General features: G+C 37.6%; 1 protein-coding gene across 8 annotated transcripts in view; it reads right to left on the bottom strand.

Moving 5' to 3' along the window:
• Positions 1-23,696, bottom strand: part of SLTM (SAFB like transcription modulator) — a 35,713-nt gene that overhangs the window by 9,879 nt on the left and 2,138 nt on the right. For 2 of the 8 annotated variants that reach the window (XM_087745402.1, XM_087745404.1), the window contains exons 3-18: positions 14,239-14,312; positions 13,765-13,950; positions 13,275-13,322; positions 12,213-12,240; positions 10,381-10,849; positions 9,768-9,817; positions 7,643-7,761; positions 5,858-6,007; positions 5,658-5,767; positions 5,409-5,569; positions 4,959-5,050; positions 4,577-4,740; positions 3,341-3,515; positions 2,682-2,806; positions 1,376-1,543; positions 198-512 (exon numbers count right to left, since the gene is read on the bottom strand). In XM_087745402.1, coding sequence (XP_087601528.1) covers positions 198-512; positions 1,376-1,543; positions 2,682-2,806; positions 3,341-3,515; positions 4,577-4,740; positions 4,959-5,050; positions 5,409-5,569; positions 5,658-5,767; positions 5,858-6,007; positions 7,643-7,761; positions 9,768-9,817; positions 10,381-10,849; positions 12,213-12,240; positions 13,275-13,322; positions 13,765-13,950; positions 14,239-14,312 — 2,434 coding nt within the window. The remainder of the gene's footprint in view (positions 1-197; positions 513-1,375; positions 1,544-2,681; positions 2,807-3,340; positions 3,516-4,576; positions 4,741-4,958; positions 5,051-5,408; positions 5,570-5,657; positions 5,768-5,857; positions 6,008-7,642; positions 7,762-9,767; positions 9,818-10,380; positions 10,850-12,212; positions 12,241-13,274; positions 13,323-13,764; positions 13,951-14,238; positions 14,313-23,696) is intronic. The other 6 variants (XM_087745403.1, XM_087745405.1, XM_087745407.1 and 3 more) reach the window with 4 other exon arrangements.

The following is a 23,696-nucleotide window of genomic DNA, read 5'->3' as shown; positions in this document are numbered from 1 at the left end:
GAGTCAGCATCAAGCTTACAGATGAGGTTTAGCGTATGTGACAACCTACACACAATTTTTTTCTAATGCTTTTGGAAAGTGACTTGGCCATTCTTTAGGAGGGAGTCTCTTTACGCATCAATTCTTGAGGAATTGCTATTATGGATAAATTCTACAAGAATCGGTACCTTCACTAGTTTGTTAGCCAGCAAATTTACCTGCCATCCCGTTTGTCTGTGCTTATGCTTCCCTCGCTCTTCCAATTTGTTTGCCTAGGTGGATTTGAACCAGTCTCTCTTGGATGTCGACCATGTGGTATTTCAGGTCTGTCATGAATTATCACCGTTCTTCTTTCATCTCTGTCTCCTCGCACTTCTCGTCTGTCTGTATCTCTAAGTTCACTTCTTGGTTGCGGTGGTTCATTTCTTCTGGACTCACTGAAGTTCTTAGGATATCTCTCAAACCCTGGCTCTTCTCTTCGTGCTGTTGGGCGAGTCTTTTTTGCTTCACCTTGATTTACAAAACGTTCTCGCCTAAGTTGTTAAAGCAGGAAAAAGTCATTTGCTTGTCTCCCATTTCTCTGCACATGTAAGCACATGCCTGAGTATACAAAAATATTATTCATCTTTATATTACAGGTTTATTACTATATATGTGGTATATATCTCAAAGATCCTTCCCACCCCAATTATATTTATTTCTACAATTTTCATTTTGAGCTCAAGTTCTTACAGCCAGTTTAACATTTCTTTATGCATTTGTCGGTTCACATTTTGGTCAGTATAATTTAAGCAAATATAGAGCCTCCTTTTTGCCTAGTATGAAGCAGAGGGAATGCTAGATTTCTCGAGTCAGCTAGAAAATATAATTCTAGTTCACTGCAGCATATAAGTAGAAGTCCAGAAGCTACAATTATGTGGTCTTAACTTTATAACTGGTTATTGGAGATGTTTAATGGAAACATGAAGTTGGATCTGGAACCAGCATTCACGGCACAGTTGCAGGGATCCTGACGAATGTGACTTATGCAAGTAATGCCCTTAACTCTCATTAAATCAGTTGCTTTTAGCCTTGCTTCTTAAGGAGGTAAGATACCAAGTAGGACAGATCTGATCCATTGGAACCCACTTATGACTAGATGTGAAAGAGGAAGAATTGCAAAAATTCTTTCGAAATGTCAACAGGCAGCTAATTTGAAGTCCTCAGAGACAAGCAGACTAGATTCCATGATATAAATGGCCAGTCCTGAAGACACAAGAAATTTTGGGACACTACTGCAATTCTATTGCATCAGAACTGTATAAAGCCTTTAGCACCATTTTAAAGTTTGAACAGTTAAGAGTGAAATCCACAGAGATGTTGGCAGGCAAATACCTGCCCTATTATCTAAACTTACCTATCAAAAGATGATGATGGAACAGAAGAACCTTCCGGATATCGTCCCCGTTCTCTGTGATCAAAATCATTAAACCTGTTCTGCTGGCGACTGTAATCTGAACCATGACTAAAACGTGCATCTGTATCAAGAGCCATCTTCTTATCATTCCAGTAAGGATCATCTCTCCTTTAAGAAAAACCAATGAATGCTTATCAGTTACATGTATCCAAATCAAGGCCTAATATGCAGAAAATCATTAAGAGTCAGCTGTCTGTTTTAGATGCTCATTTGACCTTTGGAAAGCCACTAACAAAAGGTAGACTCTTTAAATAGTAGTGAACAAAATCATTTAAGAAAAAACAAACAAACAAACAAACCACCCCTCTGTTTGAAGTGCAAATTAAAGAGACAAAATATCAATAAAATATGTAATAAAATGTAAGCAATAGTATGCCATGTTGGGTGGTTTAAAAAAACGAAAACAAAACCCCAACAAAAACATCACTGTAGCAAAATTTTACCTTGAAAATAGCTTTCTAGGAAAAAAAATGCCTTCTAGAGAAAAAAAAAAAAAACCAACACACCAAACAAACCAAATCACCCACATATCAGAACAGCTTTCTCAGGAAAGAATAGTGTAGGAAACATCAAAGCCTTGCTCACTAGAAACATTCAGGTACAGAGTCTCTACAATAAGAATGTGAGATACTAAAGTGTATAATCAGTAGCCTTGAAAAATGAAGCTGTCTCTATTCCTCTGGTGAAGAAATATTAGTGTTCTGCTACTGTATCTACCATGATGACTTAGACCTACCTTCCATTGTACCACCAATATGTCAATTTTATGGCTAAGGTCTCAGTCCTATTCTCATCAAATAAAGATCAAAGCCAGTTCAATTCATGTGGCTCAAACAGCAAATGATAGATGTCATCAGCTTCAGTAAAAATTAAAAGCTATCACATTGACTTCCTGAACCATCCATTTACCAGAAATGTGAATTCTTAACAGAGTAGAAGCTAGAAATTTCAACCATTAAGGCAGAAGAGCAACTTTTCTCAGCAAATGCACTGAATTGCATTATGCTCTTCTCATACAATAAGAATTAATTCACGGTATGCTTCTCTTATTTCAAAACTCTCTCCAACAGAAAAGGTATGTTTCATGCTTGGCATAAACTGATACCAAAACCAAACAAACACCAGAAATCCAGTTCTTCTGTGAAGACTTGTTTCAGATACAAATGCATTTTCAAGTCTGACACAAGGCTGGTAGCTGTTTCTCTTTACTAAGCGCTGTAAAACAATGGTTTGAGAATTAGATTACCTGTGATCTACATCACGTGGACGTTTCAAAGAATTCCTCTTTTCCTGTTCATAACGAAGTTGCTGCTGTTGTCGACGAAGCTCCTCCCGTTCACGAGCAATACGCTCTGCCTCTTTTCGACGTTCCTACCATGAAAGCAGAGGGTGAATAAACACAACAAACAAAATAGCTCTTTATTAGAGATACCTGTAGAACAGTTAGCAAGCAGAGGGAATTAATACTTGATAGGTTTCCATTAAAGGCTATCGGATATAATTCATCCTTGGATAGCATCTAAGATTAAAGAGCATAAGGAATACTTCTCTAAAAAAGTACACAACAGATCTAGAGAAGCTAGTGGCTGTTAGACAGAACTATCTCCAGGTAACTTCTTGTATTGCTACTGTATTTGTTGCCCAGAAACACATCTCATTAAGTTTGCACTGACATTCTCTAGGAAAAATCTAGTAAAATTATGGAAGACTAATATGGGCAATATGATCTGCTGTACTTCAGTTTTAGAGACAGACATGTATAGCCACTGCACAAACTGTTGTTGTACATTGTGGATTATGTAATGTTTGGTTGGTTCTTTTATGGCCTGGGTGGAAGGGTGAAGAGAAAAATTCACCACAAGTGCAAACTGGGTTAATACTCCAAAATGCCCTACAGTCCAATACCTGTTCAATACGAACACGCTCTCTTTCCAAACGCTCCCGTTCCATCCTTTCCCTCTCTAGTTTTTGCCTTTCAATTTCTAATCGCTCCCTTTCTCTCTGCAAGCATTCTTCTCGTTCGTGCATTATTCGTATGCGTTCTCTCTCACGACGCTCCCTCTCAGCAATTTCTCTTCGCCTAAAGAAAAAAAAAAGGTAGCAAAAACTCACCTGAAAAATTTTCTGATCCAAAACTAACATCAGCTTAGGCACAGACATTAAAAAAAACAACTACTGGAGAGTAAGCTCTTGACAGAAGTCCTTGTATCAGAAGTCTACTCCTTTTAGCCTCAAGTAGCCAAAGTGGTTTTAGCATATTCTACAGAACCATTTAAGCAGACAACAGATACTAGTAAGAGTTATATCAAGAATCATCATTCTTGACGTATTTTATGCTGGATTCATATTTCTATGTTGTCATCTTGCAGACAATAACGACAGCTTAGCAAAGAGTATGATTTGGATCTTAAAAATACTCACTATTTTAGCTCTTGCCCTCTTCAAGCTAACAGAAAATTTACTTATTGTTTTCTATCCAAAAATAAGACAAAATAACATGACCACTTTGACTTGCACAGCCTAGGTATACTTGTCAACAGATTCATTTTGCTTTCTTCTTCCCACCTCCTATAGTACAGCTTATAAGCAGCAGGAAAGGCATTTTCTCCTTTAAGCTTTAAGCTTGCTGGGAATTCCTTTGTTTCGGGAAATCCAGCTAACAACACTAGTCATTTAACTATCCTTTGCAGACTTTTGGCAATGTGAAAAGAGCAGAATAAAACAGTGTAGCCACTTAGTCCTTTTATTTAAAGGGACAAGATTGTATTACGCTTGATTTGTCATTTAGATATGCAACAGTTCTCTGTTTAAAAACAAAAAGAAAAAAACCCAAACACTATTTTTGGCCACATCTCTCAGTCAACTTCTCATCTTTTCAAAAAGAAAACTGGCATGCAGTAACACTTATGAGATACCCCCCCCATAACAAACACTAAGCTACGTGTGTACATATATGGCTATTAAAAGATTAAACAAAACTTTTGGAGCCCGTTAATTCATATAAAGATACTGCTAGGCAAAGTCCCAGACTTTAACATCTGAGTAAAAGGCTTGACAGAATGCATTCTAATTAGATTTCTAAATATAGCATCTGATCAATTAATGTATAAAATAGCCTTTAGCAAAAAGTTGAATTACTACCTTCGGAGTTCAACAGCTCGTCGTATTCTTTCCAATCGAACCATGTGTTCTCGCAATCTCTGTTCCTTCATCTTTTCAAAAGGCAAGATATCCTTTCTACCCCTGTATTCCCTGAATTTCACTTTATCTTGAATTATACGCTCTTTGTTCCTCAATATCTGTGGCTATAGATAGAGATTACAATGGTTATTTCAGAAGTCTCATTCATTTAGGGAGATTTCTGGATGCTATGTTCAAGTATCATTAACTACTTAGCTATCCCAAAGCATACAAAGCTTCTATCTAAGCTTAACAGTTTGTAGTAGTTTATTGACTCTTCAGTGAAAATATCAACTGTAAGGTAGTATCAGATAAGGACTGCATCAAATCTATAGATACTTACTTTATCAAACCTTCCCCTTCTAACTGTCCTAGTGTGGCCTTGGTCTCCTTTTGTTTGGTCTAAAACTACAACTTGACCTGGGCTTTTACCACCTAGTGAAGGGAGGAGAAAGAAAGAAGAAAAAAAAAAAAAAAAAAAAAAAAAAAGAGAGAGAGAAAGAAAGTTTAACACACACACACATCCCTATTTCCCTGTAACACATTTTCCTTGGCAAAATTCCTAAATCTCTAAATTGAACTGTTACTGGTAGAAGCATACCAGCACATGTCTGTAATTAAGTAGTAATATAAAATATAGAAGCTTTAACATCAGCTCTAAGTAATACATGTTACTGGAGTCTAAAAAAGAACAGGTGTTTAATCGTCTGGTTTCCAGTAAGAGCAAGAACATGCCCCCAAAACAAGTCAGACACACAGATTCAACAGGAGGAAACATGGCTATATTGCATACTTATTCTTTTCTTTTCTTCAGTTTTTTTAGTGGATTCTTGATTAGGGCCACTTGCTCCATTATCACTCTTCTCATCTTTACCTTCTGTTTTCTTGGCTTCTTTACTTTCTTTTTTTTCAGATTTCTCAGATTTCTTTTCTTCTTTTTTGGTTGATGGAGTTCTTGTTAGGAAAGAAACACGCAAATGCAATGAGGAAAATTCAACTTAAAGGATTTTCACAACTTCAGAAGACAGGTGAAATTTCTTACTTGCTGGCTTTATCACTTGATGCAGTCTTCTTATCTCCCATGCTTCTACCTGAACCAGATTTCTCATCACTTTCCTTCTTCAGCTCCTTTTTGGAGGGATCGCCTTTCACCTGTATTTTTTTCCAGAAGCAAAAAGGTTAATACAGATTCTTGCATAAGATGGTCTATTTTGGGAAAAGTTTTAATCTTATTAAACCTACTTTCTCAACAGAAATTTGTTGACCATGCAGCTCTGTTCGATGAAGGTGTGCAATACATCTAGCCACTTCTGTACTAGAAGACATGGTTACTATGCCGTAACATTTTGCCCCTGGGCTTCGTGCATTTGTGACCACCTTTGCACCAAGCACCTACATAAACAGGTAAAGTTTAGGTTTTGAGAGAGACATTTCTAGTAAGGAAGTGATGGTATTCCAATAATATTTTTACCCTAGTATATAAAACCCAAAACAAACAAAATCACCCCAACAACAAACAACACCCCACTAGAAAGACTGACACTCCCAAGTTTTCAAAAGCATATAATTCCACAGGAAGTTGCAGCTTTGAGAACTTTATCCCAACTTTCACATCACGGCACATTAATGCTTATGTCCCGCTTTGAGCAGTCACCTCATGCACATTATCTAAATGCTGCTTTTGACCGTTACCGTCAAAATTCTTTCACAAAGACGCGACTGATCTGAATTTGATGGTTCATCTCTGACAGATGAATTCCCACAAAAAAAAAGTCAACAGCCGCCAATTAAGGGCAGGAAGGTATAAGCAGTATTGTGTAGTAACTTAGTAAGGGAGCCAATCCTTCAAAGGCATCTAGTAAATGTGTTGATTAAGCAATTTTGGCAACCAGCTCTTTGACACCTGCTTCTTGATAGAGCATTACGCTTTGTGTTCCTGCTCCTTGCTAAAATTTCTGTAACTACTGGAGCCAGTCTTCTTGATGTAGTCATGCCCTAATGCAACAATTTTATCTTTCTAGCAGCCTGTAATGGTACAGTCGCTTAGAAATTAAATATTTCCCAATTAATTTAAAACTGGGAAGCTAAGTAAATACAGGTACCAAGCATCTTTATAGCAAAAACAGCCAAAGAATTGGAAGTTCTAAAAAAGTACACTCTCAGGTTTCAACACTTGTGAAGGCATTAAATAAAATCACCTGCTAAATTCATTAGAAAAATCAGATATCAATAATCAGTACACATACTTGATAGTCACACTGCTACGGTTCTAACTAGTTCGCAAGATGCGATCATGTCTTAACTGCACAGGCTTATACAAACACTATGAATTCACACAGTTATCAACAACCTCTTTGAGAAAATGAGAACTGCAACAAAACTGTTTACAGAATACTGCTTAGCTTATATGGGTTCTGCATTGTTCTATGGAATTTGTATGTTAAATTAAACCAAAATCCAGGAAAATGGACTTAGTTTAAGCAGCCTGTAAAAAAATTCATTAAGTCATTAAAAGAGTCCCTAAAAGAACAGACTTTAACTGTCACATTTTTTTAACCTATTTTTCCCATTCATAAGCCCTCAGAACACATTTTAAAAAGAATCTCCCAAAGCAGCAGGTTCTATAAAGACTGTTTATATTACAATTTTACCAGTCAGCACATTATCTTACACTCATGGTCAAATACAGTTGCTGCAACAGAACATAGCCATCGTTACTTAATTTAAAAAAAAAAAAAAAAAAAAAATTAAAGCCAGTCCTGACCAGTCATATTTGTGACGTTTCTTTTGCATCTATCTTACCTCAACAGGAAGAAAATTTTACTATAAAATTAACATATGGTTCTTTCTGTAAGCATGCACTCTTACTTTAGATGCTGAAAATATTAGGTTTTTTTAGATTACACTGGTTAGACATTTCATCTCAGACTTTTATTTAAATCAAATATTACTCAATTTCTGTAACTGAATAGAGGAGGGGGAAGAGACACACACACAACACACATGGTATCACACCCCATAAAATACCTTTCCGTATTTGCCAAAGAGATTTTTCAAGTCAGCAGCTTTTGTGTTGGAAGACAGTCCGCTAACCCACAGGTTTCTAGTTGAACTTCCACTGCTACCACTAACACTGCTTGCACTTCCTGAAACAAGTTTTACAAAACAGCCAAAAAATTAAGGAGACAAAGGTACCATGAATATTGAACTAAACTGTTGCTGAAAAAGAGAAACTTAGCCTGTTACCTTTAAGTAACTGTTTATCCGGTTACCTTTCTTGAAAAGACTTCTATATAAAAAAAATATATGCCATAAGATTTCATTCATTTATCCGTGTATTGAGACCAACAGCTTGGCTAACTCATACCCAAATGACAGAGCTAGAAAAATCATACAATTCTTTGTTAAAGGCATGCTTTATCCATCATTTGGGTATGTACATTTAGCTTCAACTTCTGCTTCTTATCAGTAACTTCCACCCAAGACAATTTTTTTTTAGCACCCAACATTTGTTCTTCATCAGTATGTCTTTACACTATTCACCTTACCAAAGAGACGGCAGAAAAGTAAATAGAGGAGACTTAGTTAATCCTAGCCAGGATAACGTGGTCAATTTCCACAACTTCTTGAAGTATCCACCCTCCATCCAGAGCAGATTTTTAAAAATACTGCTGGATGTAGAACTGGATGCAACCCACTAAAATCATTTCCCACATACTAAGGGAAATACTAAAGAAAAGCCGGAAAAGCGTTATGTGCCTTAAACACTCCCCCTCCATATTAGCCATTTTTGCAACATAGAACTAAGAACTAAAGAGATTCATGTCATCTTATTCCCAACATCTTTTAGTCTTATATTATTTAGTTCAGCTTGTTGTTGCTTGCTGCTAAATGTATGAACTGCTTTTGAGTATGTTAAAATGTAGCCAGGCAAGACAAGAACTGGATCTCCAGCTAAACAGTTGGAAAAATCTGGTGGTATGCAGAGTTTTAAAAGGCAGTTTAACCATGTTGAAGGACAAGGGTAGTTTTCCTTCTTCAATGCATCAAGATGAACTTAGAACAAAAGGCAACAAATCTCAGTTATCGTCAACCTAGGATTACCTTGATAAGCCTGGACATCTTGATAAACCGTGATACACTTAGAATATCATTAAATATCATTAGAGAGCCACTATACTGGCTTTGGCTATGTATTTTAACACAGCCTTATGATAGTTACTATGACAGTTACCATATATGCTACATGAAAGTAGATTTGCTGTATCTCCATTTAATTTCATTGTAAGCATATAACTATCATGAAAAGACATGTATCTACAGAAGACTGAGTTATGTCCATCAGAAAAACTTCTTCTCACAAATTCATTTATCAGGTAAAGTTCCATTCATCCATTAGTGATATGCAAGAGATTCTGTGGCAAAGGTTTTTGGCAGAGAGCTAGTAGGCAAAATAAGGAGACACATGAGCTTGTACAAATGCATTTGTTCAACTATGAAGCATCAGTATAACTGGTGACATTAATGTGCTCTTGAGCTCCACTCTGAATTTGTAATCATAATACAGGGTTTTATGGTATCAGGCGGAAACTCCAAGGTAGACAAATAGGTCCAACTTTAATGCACTCAACAGCCACAAGTGCAATTTTGCCAGCTGGCATCTCAGCTGTTATACTCAGTTGAGAGTTCATTTTATTTTAAAATGAGCTAGAATTAAAAACAAGACCAAAAAAATTCATTGGTGTTATGTTTAAGTATTTGCAATTATTTTTGCTTGTGCTGTGTATGACATCAACCCAAACCATTACATGTAAGTTACAACAGGCATATCTGAAAATTACACCTTCTCATCAAAACAAAGACTTGGGAAACATTAAGTGGAATTTGTTCCCAAAAGTGTTTTGAAATAGGAGAATATATTCTCACTGAGTCTTTAGAATAAGTACTTTTGATCTTACGAGGAATCTGGCATAAGGAGAAAAAAAGAAAAATATAGACACATACGTACAGCTAATGACTACTGTACTTCTAGCATAATTTACTACAGATGGATGAGCTCAATTATATAAGCCACTTTAGTATGTGGCAAGCAACTTCTCAAACAGGAAAGAATTTAGTTCAAGACAATACTACCCTAATTTGTAATAGTTACCTTTATCGTCCTTTGATGTTGTCTTGCTTTCTTTAGATTCCTTAGTAGAGCTAAAGAAGCAAATTAAAAATCAGAAGAAAATTGAAAATACAGAATTTGATAAGTGTTGCATTTTATACTACTAATACTAATAGACAAGTTAACATTTCAAAAAATAAAAATAAAAAAGGGCTAGACTGTGTATTTGAACAAATGATTCCCTTATGGATTCTTGCACTGATTTTCCCCAAGATGCCTGAAGATCTAGATTTTCTGACAACTCTATTCAGTGGATATATGGCAATCTTCTCCAGATTTCAGGACGGGGACTTGACTTCATTTTGTGTTCTTAGAACTGATAGCTGTTCATTACCATCATCACAAGGACATTTAAAAAAATCGTCAATTTGAAAAAAATAAATAAATGCTGACAATTCGACAATGCAATCAGTAGGACATAGTGTCTATACGAAGATCTTGAATTTTAAAAAGTAACTTATGGCGGTCAAAAAAATCTATAGGCAGGAGCATAGGATACTAATTATAAGATTCTTGCTGCTACCCCCTTAATGTAGAGTGATCTTATTGAATGCTGGTACTCAGTATCGTAAAGAACTGACATAGAAAAACAAACCTCTTTGCTTGACCAGAGGCCCCAGTAGACGAGGGACCTTTCTTCAAAGTATCCTTTTCTTTGTCTCCAGATTCTGCTTTCTTTGAACTTTCTCTGGCTTCCTTCTTGACAGGATCACCCTTCACGCAGTCTTCCTTCTTACCATCTTTATGGTTCTCAGTCATCTCATAGTCCTTGCTTTCCTTCTCCAGGCTCTGTGAAATGGCATCCTGCCCATCCTTTGGCTTACTTGCTTCAGAATCTGTAATTTTCACATTTTTACCTGTTTCTAGGAGGTCATCACCATCAAAATCCAGAGTGATGGCATCTTCAGCCTGGATTGTAACCGATATGTTATCATCCTCAGCTTCTTTCACAGAGGTGTTAGCTTCCATCTCTTCATGAGCCGTGTGATCAGCCTCAGCTAGGCTTTCTTCTGAAGGAAGAGGTTTAGATACTTCTTGTGTACCATCACCAGAACCTGCTTTATCTAAGAGGATTTAACAGGAATAAATATGGCAAAACAAGAAGTTTAAACAATTTCATATGCATAAGCTAGAATAGGACCTAGAAAATACAAAGCCAGTTATTAGCACTGATGGAAGGTTAGAAAAAAACACAAGGTGTATTAACACAAATATAAATCCTTTACCCAGGATCACTCATTCTTCATGGCAAAACACATTTTCTAGAGACAAATACCAAAACATTAGGAGGGAGAACATGGTTCCATCCTGGAGATACCCGTTCTTCATAAGAAGTATCCATTTTCCAGTTTAGGATTTAGCGTTCCAGAAGAAAATTTTTGCTTTGGATGCTCACAGTTTGATTTAATCTGTCTTTGAATCTTCCTGGTTCTAGGACTTCTGACCTTCCCAAATCCGAAAGAATTACAGTCTTGGAGAATTTCAGTCAGTCTTCCACGCTGGTGTTCTCTTTTGCTTTCCTTTCTAAGCAGTTGTTTGGCAGTCAAGTTAGCTGTACAACGCTGCTGCAGAAAATGTAGGAGTGAGCTTTAATCCAGAGTTCGTAGACAAACGGTTCTCAGTCTTCATCCACAGGACAGATTTTCCATCTCAGTCCCACATATGCATCTCCAGCCGTATTCTTGGATTTGCGCAGATGAGACACTTCAACCATAGGGTCCCTCGTAAACATGGAGTCTGTAGTTTTATCCTGTAACTTCAGTAATGTGTTTATTCCATCTTGTGTGAAGTGATGGCATTCCATGTCCTTTCTAGTCCACAATACGTAGAATCCTTAAGACTTCTGTCCAGGAAGTCTGTTTGCCCAAATGCATTACATTCCTTCTATAGTTTCACTAATGATCACAGCTTAAAAAAAAAAGGTAGCCACTCCACAGCTTTCCAAACACTTGTTTTACCATCCGGTACACAACTAGTATTTCTAAGTGACAGTAAGCCAAACATATGATGGTCCGTACATTTGTTGGGTGCTCAAGTTCAGCATAAGGGTGTATCATTTCATTCAATTAAACATCAGTTACTGCAGGGCAAGTTGGAAGCTTTTGCATCAAGACTTACCGTATATTAAAATCAGAGTCCTTGAATACTATGGTTTTTTCATTAAGAATCATAGTATTACAACTACATTATACATCCACCACAGTAACTGATAAGTACTGTAATCAACTCTTAAGAGTAAAGTAACTCTCAGGAGTGAAATAAACCCACTGACTGCAATGATTCCAGGTGCTGAGCTTAATAAGGAGACAACGGATACTTAGTACTGGAGACAAGCCTAGTATTAGTAAAGAGACTGAATATTACAAGAGAAAGTTGCCTGCTCTACCAGACTAAAGAGCTCTGAACTCTATTAAACTTTAAACATACCTTTCTCATTTTCTTCATCTTCACCATCCTGCAAGAAAAGGAAGTCAAGACTAAATGTCTCCTATTTTAAAACTTTAGGCAGAACAGTTCGTATTTTCCACAGAATTTCTATCATATGAAGGCAAATTAATGAACTGAAAACTATTTCCAAAGAAAACATGATCTAGAAACCAAGCCTGTGCACCTCCCTTGTCAAATCACTGAAAATATGTACAAAACTCCACTGGTATCTATCTGCAACACTTGCAGTTTGCAACTGGTTGGAACATGCAGCTATTTTCTTCCCCCCCCTTACCTCAACAGGACATTTCTAAACTGTCCCATGTCTTGCTAAAGCCTTCAGAATGGATATCACACTGCTGATGACTACTTTCAATGAAATGCAAGCAATCCATCATTAGCTTTAAAAGCTTAGGACAGAAGTCAGAAACTAGGTGGACTTCCTTCACTAAGTAGTTAAAAACGAAATCATGATTTTAACAGAAATTTATTTATTTATTATTAACCTCACTGAACAAGACATGCTGTATGAGATATCCCTTTTCAGACATCAGTTCCATGTAGCTCAGAATGATTTCTGAACTTAAAAATGTTATAGATGTTAGTATTAACAAAAAAAAACAACAAACCACACAACAAACAAACAACCCCAAACAACCAACACCCCCACCAAACATTCTCCAAAGGCAAATTTCTACATTAAAACAGGAGTTCTAAACTCCTGTATAGGCTGTCTATACTATGTTAGCATCTGGCATAACCCTCTGAAGTGTTTTAAGAGAGTGTGAAAAATATTCCTTGCTAAGTCTGTGCACGGAATACTCCCAAATTGTAGACAGAAATTTGCATTTAAATAGGACACCTTATTTGGAAATCACAATTATCTGCATTATAAAAAAAAAAAAAAAAAAAGAATGAAAGCTTCCCATACTGTTTACCTTTACTGTCTTACATCACCTGACTTCCTAAGATGCATGCTGGAACAAAAAGCCAGTCTAAAGTGATCTTTTCCAACTAAATAGGCATGAAAAATCAGCTTAACAGAACTGATTTGGAACTTACATGGACAGTTGGAAAAGTGTAATCTTCTATGTCTTGACCTTCATTTTCCTATGAGAACAGAAAAGGGACTTGCTCAGCAAACTATTTGTAAGACCAAAATTCATACAGTCAAGAGATTCAGTTAACTGAGGAAACATTTTAGTTAAGTGGATACACGCTCAATAAGGTGAACATCAATGAGCAGTTCTCGTGACTTGCACCTTTCAGTTCAGCGTTCAGATTAGGTATGGCACTACTAGTACCAGGGAAAAGGACTACTTGGGAACTCTCTATGGACTGTGGTAGAATTTTATCAATCGATGCCACATTTGTTTCAGGACTATTCAAACACAAGTCAAGGAGAACAGAAAGAAAAAAGTACCAAATTGTCTTTTAGAGATAAGCAAGTAAGACAACCTCAAAAACTAGTTCTGACTTCCTAGTAATACAGACACGCTAACAAAAATGTACATTTTACTGATAAAAATGCATGTAAAATACAACAAAGTACCTGACTTTCAGAATCCTTTTCTGCATCTTCTGTTGTCTCTGCTGGCTCCAGGTCATGGTATCTTTTCTTTTCTGCAGATGGTAGTTCTTTAGAATTCAAGTTCTCATCTTCAACAGATTCTTTAAAGTCCTTTAATTCATCATTTCCGTCTTGATCACTTGCATCTTGAGTCTCCAATTCACTTTCCTTTTGGTGTGAACAACAAGTATTTGGCATAACTATTAGCTATATTCTAAAAAATTCACTGCTAGAATCACTGTTTCTGCAAAATACTCTATCACATCCATAACAAAAAATTCATAGCATGTTTAAAAAACCCCACACCTTCACAACCTTAGGCATCACAGCTGCGAATACAGTAAAAACAATGCTCCAAATTTCCACATAAATTAGCGCAAAGAAAATGGAAGATTTTTTTGGTAAAATAAAGCCAAACATTGAACTTAAATATAAACTGAGAAAAAAATTACATACTTTTATTACCTTGACAAAGGAATCCTCTTCAACTGAAGCATCACCAGTTAATTCATCAGCTTCCTGCTTTTTACCTGAAACAATAGGATATGATAATGATGAGAGCAGCTACGTAGAACAGACATTCTTTCAATACTGATTATGTGCTGGGCCTTAGTTTATTATTCTCTATATGCTTTAGTTTATCTGAACTGTTCACTATAATATAATCCTCCCAAGATTGAGTATTTTTTAAGGTGAGGAAAAAAAAAGTCAGCTGAGCACAAAAAATCAATGCTGTTGCATAAACAAGCAGTTACATCCAAGTTAGTGATTTTAATACCAATACTTTGAGTGATAACGGAATTCAGGAGAACATTAAAGTGTACATTTCTAGAATTACTGGAGTTAAGTAGACTTTATGATTTAAAACTTTGGAAAGGCCTTACTTTATAGGATAATTAGCATCACTGAGCAATTTAGGTTAGAAGGGTCTTCTAAAGGTCACCTAGTCCACCCAACCTCCCGCTCAAAAGTAGAGCTAAGTTCCAAGTACAATTGGATTGCTCAGGATTTCATCTAGCTGTGGTTTTGAGTATCCACAAGTATGGCAATTGCACAGCCTCTCCAAGCCACCTTTTTCAGTGCTTTTCATCACTAGAGAGAACAATCAGCAGAAGAATTGAGTCAGGTGAAGCACTTTGGTTTTCTACACATTCTTTACTGTACTAAGGGCATGTTCCATTGAAGAATTCTGCAAAAAAACAAGACCAAAGAGCACTAGATATAAATATCTCAACACAAACACACCCTTTATAGAGCATTCTGTCTCTCTGATTCATTCTATCAAAGATTAACCTATCACAGAATCATAGAATGCTTTGGGATGGAAGGGACCTTTAAAGGTCATCTAGTCCATCCCCCCTGCAATGGGCAGGGACATCTACAACCAGATCAGCTTGCTCAGAGCCCCATCCAGCTTGGCCTTGAATGTTTCCAAGGACGGGGCATCTACCACCTCTCTGGGCAACCCGTCACAGTGTTTCACCACCATCATTGTAAAAAATTTCTTCCTTATATCTAGTCCGAGATAGCCTATGTGATGGTCTTCAGTAGCTCAAGGTACAAAAGCAGTTCTGTTAGGAAGCAGCTTTACTGTCTTCTACTGAAACTCAATGTCAATTCAAGATGCAAATGAGATGGCAGTCATGATCAGCACTTAATGCTTTATTTCTTGACATCACATTTTCCCTCATCCCTTCATTCTCTAATGAACAGGTAAAGCAATTCTATAGATATTCAAAAGGAATAGAAAAGAAAAACATAGGCCAAAGTTTGATAAAGTATGGACATTTCTGCTATCGGGAATAGTCAATTTTTGTCAGCAATTAATTACCATAGTCTTTCATACACAGTTCTTAAATTGCATTTCAAAGCTGGAAACTGATAAATTACAGTTAACTAAAGTTAGCTAATGTGACACCCATCTACAAGCAGGGTTGGAAGGAGGATCCGGGGAACTACAGGCCTGTCAGCCTGACCTTGGTGCCAGGGAAGGTCATGGAGCATATCATCTTGAGTGCCATCATGCAGCATGTGCGGGACAATCAGGGGATTAGGCCCAGCCAGCATGGGCTCATGAAGGGAAAGTCCTGCTTGACCAACCTGATCTCCTTCTATGACAAGGTGACCCGCTTGGTGGATGAGGGGAAGGCTGTGGATATTGTCTACCTGGACTTTAGTAAAGCCTTTGACACTGTCTCCCACAGCATTCTCTCCTGGAGAAACTGGCTGCTCACGGCTTGAATGGGTGCACTGTTCACTGGGTAAAAAACTGACTGAATGGCTGAGCACAGAGAGTGGTGGTGAATGGAGTCAAATCTAGTTGGCGACTGGTCACGAGTGGTGTTCCCCAGGGCTCAGTGTTGGGGCCGGTCCTGTTCAACATCTTTATCAATGATCTCGATGAGGGGACTGAGTGTACCTTCAGTAAGTTTCCAGACAGCACCAAGTTGGGTGGAAATGTTGATCTGTCTAAAGGTAGGAAGGCTCTACAGAGGGACCTGGACAGGCTGGATCGTTGGGCCGGGGCCAACTGTATGAGGTTCAACAAAGCTAAGTGCTGGGTCCTGCATTTTGGTCACAACAACCCCATGCAACACTACAGGCTTGGGAAGGAGTGGCTAGAGAGCTGCCTGGCAAAAAAGGACCTGGGGGTGTTGGTTGACAGCCACCTGAACATGAGCCAGCAGTGTGTTCAGGTGGCCAGGAAGGCCAATGGCATCCTGGCTTGGATCAGGAATAGTGTGGCCAGCAGGACCAGGGAGGTGATAGTGCCCCTGTACTGGGCACTGGTGAGGCCGCACCTCGAGTACTGTGTTCAGTTTTGGGCCCCTCACTCCAAGAAGGGCATTGAGGTGCTGGAGGGTGTCCAAAGAAGGGCAATGAAGCTGGTGAAGGGTCTAGAGCACAAGTCTTATGAGGAGCAGCTGAGGGAGCTGGGGTTGCTTAGTTTGGAGAAGAGGAGGCTGAGGGGAGACCTTATTGCTCTCTGCAACTACCTGAAAGGAGGTTGTAGCGAGGTGGGGGTTGGTCTCTTCTCCCAGGTAACAAGCAACAGGATGAGAGGAAATGGCCTCAAGTTGTGCCAGGGGAGATTTAGATAAGATATTAAGAAAAAATTCTTCAGAGAGAGAGTGGTCAGGCATTGGAACAGGCTGCCCAGGGAAGTGGTGCAATCACAGTCCCTGGAAGTGTTGAAGAAACATGTGGATGTGGTGCTTAGGGACATGGTTTAGAGGTGGACCTGGCAGTTAGGTTAATGGTTGGACTCGATGATCTCGGAGATCTTTTCCAACCTTAATGGTTCCATGATTCTATACAGGGCAAGAAGAGAGACTACTGTTTTGGTTTTACTTAGAGTGCCGCCTTTCAGGGAAATGAGTAAAACCAACTGGAATCTGACAGTACTCCTATGTACTGCATATTGTTGTTTTGAGTTCAGATGCACACTAGTCTCCAGGAAAAGACACCCAGCAGGAATTATTTCTACAATTGCAAAACATGAGATCTAAACATTCAGATCTAAATGCATAAAGAGAACTTGCTGCTGCTTTTACTTAATTTAAAACAAACAAAACATTCCTGCTTTATATTTGTAATGCAATAGATTTGTGAGATTTTTGTGCAAAAAGCCGGCAGCACAGGTGTACTTAGGGAAGCTAGCTTTCTTCAGAAAGAAGACTGCACTTACACTGGAAAGGACAGTTTTTGACATACATTACAGCTGATGCCTGAAACCAAGACCAACCCAAATTTTGCATTACCATTTTAGCACTCTTGTGACAGAATCTCCAGCCAAAGATATCTTCAATATAAATAAAAAGCAGTGAGACACAACAAGGATTTCTACACACATTCAACTGTTTTCTGTTCTACCCCTCTCACATTTCAGTTCTTTAGTTTGTTAAAGCTGAAAGTCCAAGTTTTTCCTGCAACCCATATCCAGCTAAGCATACACAGAGACAGGCAAACATGCACAGCAGATACTAGACATATTTAGCAACTACCTAGCATGTACTATCATGAAAGCTATTTAAACTCATTTTCCTTGAGGAAATCTGGCAGGTGAACTAGAACCCAGACTTTATAAGGAATAGGAAAAAAAACCCAACAACAACCACCTGACAAAGCTACCTGAACTTAGTCCCATCATTCTTCAATGGCAGTTAGAGAACTATATTTTATTGACATGTCCTCATCAAGAGGAAGTTATACCTTTCAGTAATAAAGCTGTCCATATCTTTTGTTTGCTGCTCAATTAAGCCGGACAGGAATACATGTTTTCATTAGCCTTTCTTTAGTCTGTCTATTTTTCTTTGCAATAAGTCCTATTAACTCTGAGTACCAGAGGTAGTCCAAGGCATGAGGAGACCTGAACAATGACCTTCACTTTTCAGCTTCGAGCCAGAAAGTGGTAGGAAGTTTGCTTTCCCTCTCAGTTCTGTGTTTCGGGTTACTCTGATCCAGTTAGAGTCACACTGCTCAAAAGTGGCACTTCAAGGTTCTGATATAGATAGTTTTCAGATGTTGGTACAGTAACTTGCCAAAAAGCCAGCATCCACAAAAGTTCAAAACTTTTCCACAGATACTTATCCACAATGGGCTACTGAAAGGCACATTTGACTCATAATTTCACATAACTAAAGTCAGGTTGTAAGAAACACCTTTCAGAAACTGACTGTTTCTGTGAACTTATTCAAGACCGGTATCACTTTGAGGAAAATAACTGGGATTAAAAGGTATGTTAACAATTACAGTCAGAACAGATGGACCTTCTGCAGACAACCGGCACAGCAGGTCTCAAGACACACAAGTTGTCAACACATGATAAAATTCATGTACAGGTTTATCCACGCAGTGGCTATTGAAAATGTCAGTGGTGTAAGCAGCACTCACCACAAATCTGGGTGCCTAACAACACAAATACTAATTTACCTTGGAATGATGGCACTCCTTTATAAGCCATGCTCAGTCCCTTTTCTGGCAATGGCAATTGCTACACAGCACAAAATTGCAACAGACTATTTACATAGAGAATGAATATTCTCTTTAGAAGTAAGTAAAAGATTTAAAACATCTTTAAAAATGTTGGTTTAACATTATGCAAGTTTAGCCGTCATCTCATTTACAAGCTTTAGAGTAGCATAAGCTTGTTCTACCTATTCATGGTCCTCTACATGAGAAATTCAGGCTACCTGAGTGTATACAAAATGATAGAAGAGTGTATTTTAGACAAGTCTTAAACAAACTAGACACCTGCATCTCACGCAGAAGAGCAGCAACACACACATCATAAAATTTTGAAAGAATTAAGTGTTTGCATTTCTTCTGGTATTCCTGTTGAAATCCCTAACAGGGTTCTGACATACCTGATGCTAAAGATTCATCAAAAATGTGGGACAGGAGGCAAAAAGGAGGAAGGGGAAAGAAAATCTTTACAATGGAATAAACTCTTTATAGTGTTATTTAGTTAAGACATCTGTTGTAATTTAAATGGTATAATTTGCCACAATATTAACAAAAGCAAATTATCCTGTTACACTTCTGTATTCTTAAATGGTATCATAGGGTAACAAGAATATCTGCTATTCTGTCTTATACAGTGTCTGCAGGATGCTGCTCTTAGTCATTTATGGTTTTTAGAAAGGGTGTACTTTGCAAAGTCAGATACTCTCTAGAGAAGGACTGACTTGTTCATAAGATTTGCCATCATTTGTAATCATATGATTAAACACTCATAACACTTTCTAGTGCAGCTCATTAGACATACCACTCACCCCCACCTTAATGAAATTACTTAGGAAGTATTTGGCAAGATTACTTCTTCCTATCCAAGGGCACATGGAAGCCTTACCTACACTTTGTTGTATGCCATTTATATGTATATAATTCAGTAAGGCGTGATCTATCATAACTTAAATGATGAAAACAACTTTCCAATATTGGAACCACCTATGCAAAGTGTTTCTGCGATTCAGTCTGCATGTTATTTTTCAAGTGTTCATTACAACTTACGATATCTTAAATTCCTATCATCAATACTGAGTTCAGATATTTTAGCTTAATAATTCCCTCTCTCCAGAAAGATTCTTTTCTATAGATCATCTACTCAATAACATGCAAGAAGAAAGTCTAGTTTAAAAGGACTCTTTACAAATAATTTACATACATCTTTCCTCAAAAGAGGAGAATGTATTCACTTCCTTATAATGTACTCTATTCTCGAGTAAAACACTTGAGAAAGAGTAGGGTCTCAACAGTTGGTTTAGTCTTGACAGAAATACTTAAAAGTTTGCAGGGATACATACAGTGGTTGAACACCACCGGTCAGATACCTAGAAATAATAATAAATTAACAAACCTACTTTGTGAGTCAATTAAGACAGACATGTCTTGTAAATTTAAGAGGCCTAAGTAGCTGTGCAACAGCACTGTGTGCAAGGGCACCCCCCCCCCAAGAACATTTGGAGAAGTCACTTTTCAATCTTTACTATTTTATTCAGCAACTGCAAAGCAGATCAACAGAACCAAGTGACAGAAGAAGTGACAAAGAAGCTACCTGCTTGCCTTAAAAAAAATAAAAGAATTTTAAAAAACAGGTCAAAGCAGCTCAGGAAGAAGATTAATTTAGAAAATTTATTCTGAAAAAAATGTATTTAGAAAAAATTGAAAACTCAGGTTATCAAGATTAAAATAAAGGCATTTGTACTAGTACCCCACAGATCATGTCATGTATGTAACGTGGCCATAAGACACCTATTTTCACTGCAGCTGAGAACCTCTATCTTTCTCCAGCGATGATTCACTGGGCAGGAAAACTCTGATTTACCTCTGGACAAGCTCGCTGCACAGCACAGTGTTTCAGAAATCGAATGACAACACTATAGTAATGGACGTTAACAACTCAGAAGAAATCATGAACTGACAGTTTGTTAAAATAGTTATTTTAATATTCCTGAAGGACAGATGACATCACAACAGATTTTTTCCCCCACTCCACTCTCCTTTTGAAGGCCAACAGTGTACAACTTAGTTTTGGTTGGGTTTTTTTTGTTTGGTTTTTTTTTTTAAGTAACTGAACAGTTTTAATAAAGAAGTCAGAATTATTTGGGCAATAGCATAAGCCAGCCACTGACAATTGTCAGTATTTGATCTAACAAACAGTATTGTCAAATTGGAAATTCAGCAGGAAAATAGAGGGGTACTTAAGACACAAAGTAATAGGTGTCTAACTGGCCTTAGAAACTTGAAGAGCAGCAAATAAACATCTTTGCTCACATTAAGACTTTGAGGTTAAAATTGATTAGCCTAAAATCTGTTCTTTGTCCGCACAAATTCCAAAACTTGACAGAAAAGTAACTTTCAATCACCAAGTTATGATGTATCAATATACTACAATATTTTTGACTGCCGATACTTCAAAGGAAGGAATGTTCACATCAGAAACATTTGAAAAATATTTCATACTAGCAGTAAAGTAACTTCCTCTAGATACTAGAATAAGCAGCAGAATGTTCAGGCTTGAAAACAACAGCTTTTTCTAAACACTGTCATCTTTTTACAAAAAGAGAAATTTGTCCATAGCTACTAAATTCCAGGATGGAGAGGCACAGCTAAAGCAATTAAAGATGGAGCCCTTGGTATTTGTTCTGTCTTTCAGCTTTCAAACTTTAATTGGCAAAACCAACTCATCTCACTATAGCTCTTCTGATTAGCTGTTTTGCAGTTCTTTACCCCAAATATTTTATTAAATTAGGTTCTGGAAAAAGTGTTATATTTTGACTAACTTTGCCTACAGGATTGATCAAGGATTCTTGTTGGATTACAGAATCCTTCTGCAAGCATTCTTTAAGTCATGACGCAAAATCCTCCAATTATACACTTTCCCGATGAAGTTCCACATGGCTCCCTCTATGTTATCTCAATTTTGGGCAAGTCAGTAAATGCCCTATTTTAAATATGACTCCTGTTTCATACGATATCTTATGCTACAGAACTTGGGTATGGGACACTGGCAAGCTGCTGTTTGTTTTAAGAGAGAAAGAAGGTCTACATTCAAAACAGTTCAGTCAAGGCCTTATTCTTCTACTCATAGCGTTTTACAGATGTTTCTTTCCTATCTCATAGCAAGCTGGCTTTGTATCATCATTGTCAAAAGCTTGTCACAGTCCAGCAAAAAACCGCAGTATATACTCAGTTGATAAATCAATTTACTACAAAATCCTGTTCTGTGAAAGCAAGTCCCACTCTTAGCCTCATTCCTCCTCTTCTCCTTTTTGTCAACATACACACAAAAAAAGCAACGAAAGGGAAAATAAATATATCACTCCCCCACACAGACTACTGCCCCTCTAATTCAGCCTGCATCAATATTCCAGACCAAGTTTTTCTAACAGACAGTGCTAGGGAATTAGACATCTCACTTTTTCTACAGACCGTAAGAGTTGCAGTAAAACTGGCTACAAAAGACATTCAGATCTAAAACTGATAGCCATCTGACATAGTTTGTGATTTTTTGGAAGGGAAACCTCCTTTCTGCCTCCCATTCACCTCTCTCTGGCTGCTGTGAGGAGGTTTATTCATTACTCCCACTTCTCGTCCTTTTCTGAGGCTGTATTTTCTTCGTAAATGAATATCTAATATTCCTGCCTTCCTTTGTACAGCAATAATAGCATGGGGGAAAAAAAATACTATAGGACTAGTAGCGCCATTGATTTTACCTCTGGGCAGCAGTAAAATAATTAAAGACCCATTAGTGTTAGTCTGAAGCTGTGGGGCAGGGGGGAAGCAAGCATTAGCAATGGGCCTAGAGCAATCTGTTGGCAAAATCAGTAAAGGAGGTAACACTACTCATAGCAAAGAGCATGTACAAGCACAAGGAGGATCAAGATAGTTAATTTTAAATGAAAATTCAGTCCTACTGAGTTCAGTTGATAAGCATGCATCTCCCGCATGCCTTTGAAAGTTTCTTAGTGACACATTAGGGAATGGATTTTTGCACTGCTAGATTTCCAACTTTTGAGAGATACTTTCTGGATACTAGTAACATATTTCAGCAGAAAGCACCAGAGAGGGAGATAACATCAGAATCAGCAGTTAACACATACAAGGAATAGTTGAAAAGAAATAATATATTCTTTCTTACAGTTAGAAGTAAACCAGTAAGATCAAAAAGGATTTTCCCTAGACAAATTGGTGAGTTTTTCTTGTTCCGCACTTGAAGATTAATACAGCATGAATCTCATACTTTTGGCACAAAATTTGCTCGCAAGACTTTTTAATCCGAAAAGCAATGAGAAAAAACTCTTGAGCTTGCAAAGTGAGCAGATAAGAACTTCACGAAGGTTGTATTTTATTTCAAGGCCTACCAAGAACGTACATGTCATACATACACCTTACAATTCAATTCCACAGGAGAGGTGGCAGGGAACAGCTACTGAAGTCCTGCCTCAGGCAGCAGCATCACTAGTAGGAAAACTACCTTTGCAGAAGCAAAATAGTATAACTAAATAAGAAGCCGGTTCAAGAACATTAGGCACATCATGATGTTAGTTTGGAGAACAGGAGCATGAAAAGCAGCAGATAAGAGAAGCGTTCATCACAGCAGAGCAAGTAGCCATTTAGATCTCTACAAGAAAAACTGTGGAAGTGTTTCCTTATTTAGCTTCCATGTAGTTTTCTTAAGCATCAGTTACCTTTCCAGAGTAGGGAATAAAGTAATGTCACAGAAGAAAATGAAACCACATTGTAAAACAGCTTATTTCCTTTCACTTTTCTAGTATGTCAAAAGTACAGGTAAGTTATTCAAACTTTCTAAGCAGACAGATTTTATTATTAAATTCCCCATTCACAGTGCCAGGCAAAAGCATGAATAATCACCTCCACCACAAAACTAAGCCTAAGACAAGTGACAGTGG

The sequence above is a fragment of the Nipponia nippon genome, unplaced genomic scaffold, assembly GCF_047370975.1.
Source record: "Nipponia nippon isolate SJK-2023a ecotype South Korea unplaced genomic scaffold, ASM4737097v1 scaffold_9, whole genome shotgun sequence".
Taxonomy (NCBI): Eukaryota; Metazoa; Chordata; class Aves; order Pelecaniformes; family Threskiornithidae; genus Nipponia; species Nipponia nippon.
The sequence above is the reverse complement of the archived record's forward strand: the minus strand, read 5'-3'. Positions and strand labels throughout refer to the sequence as shown.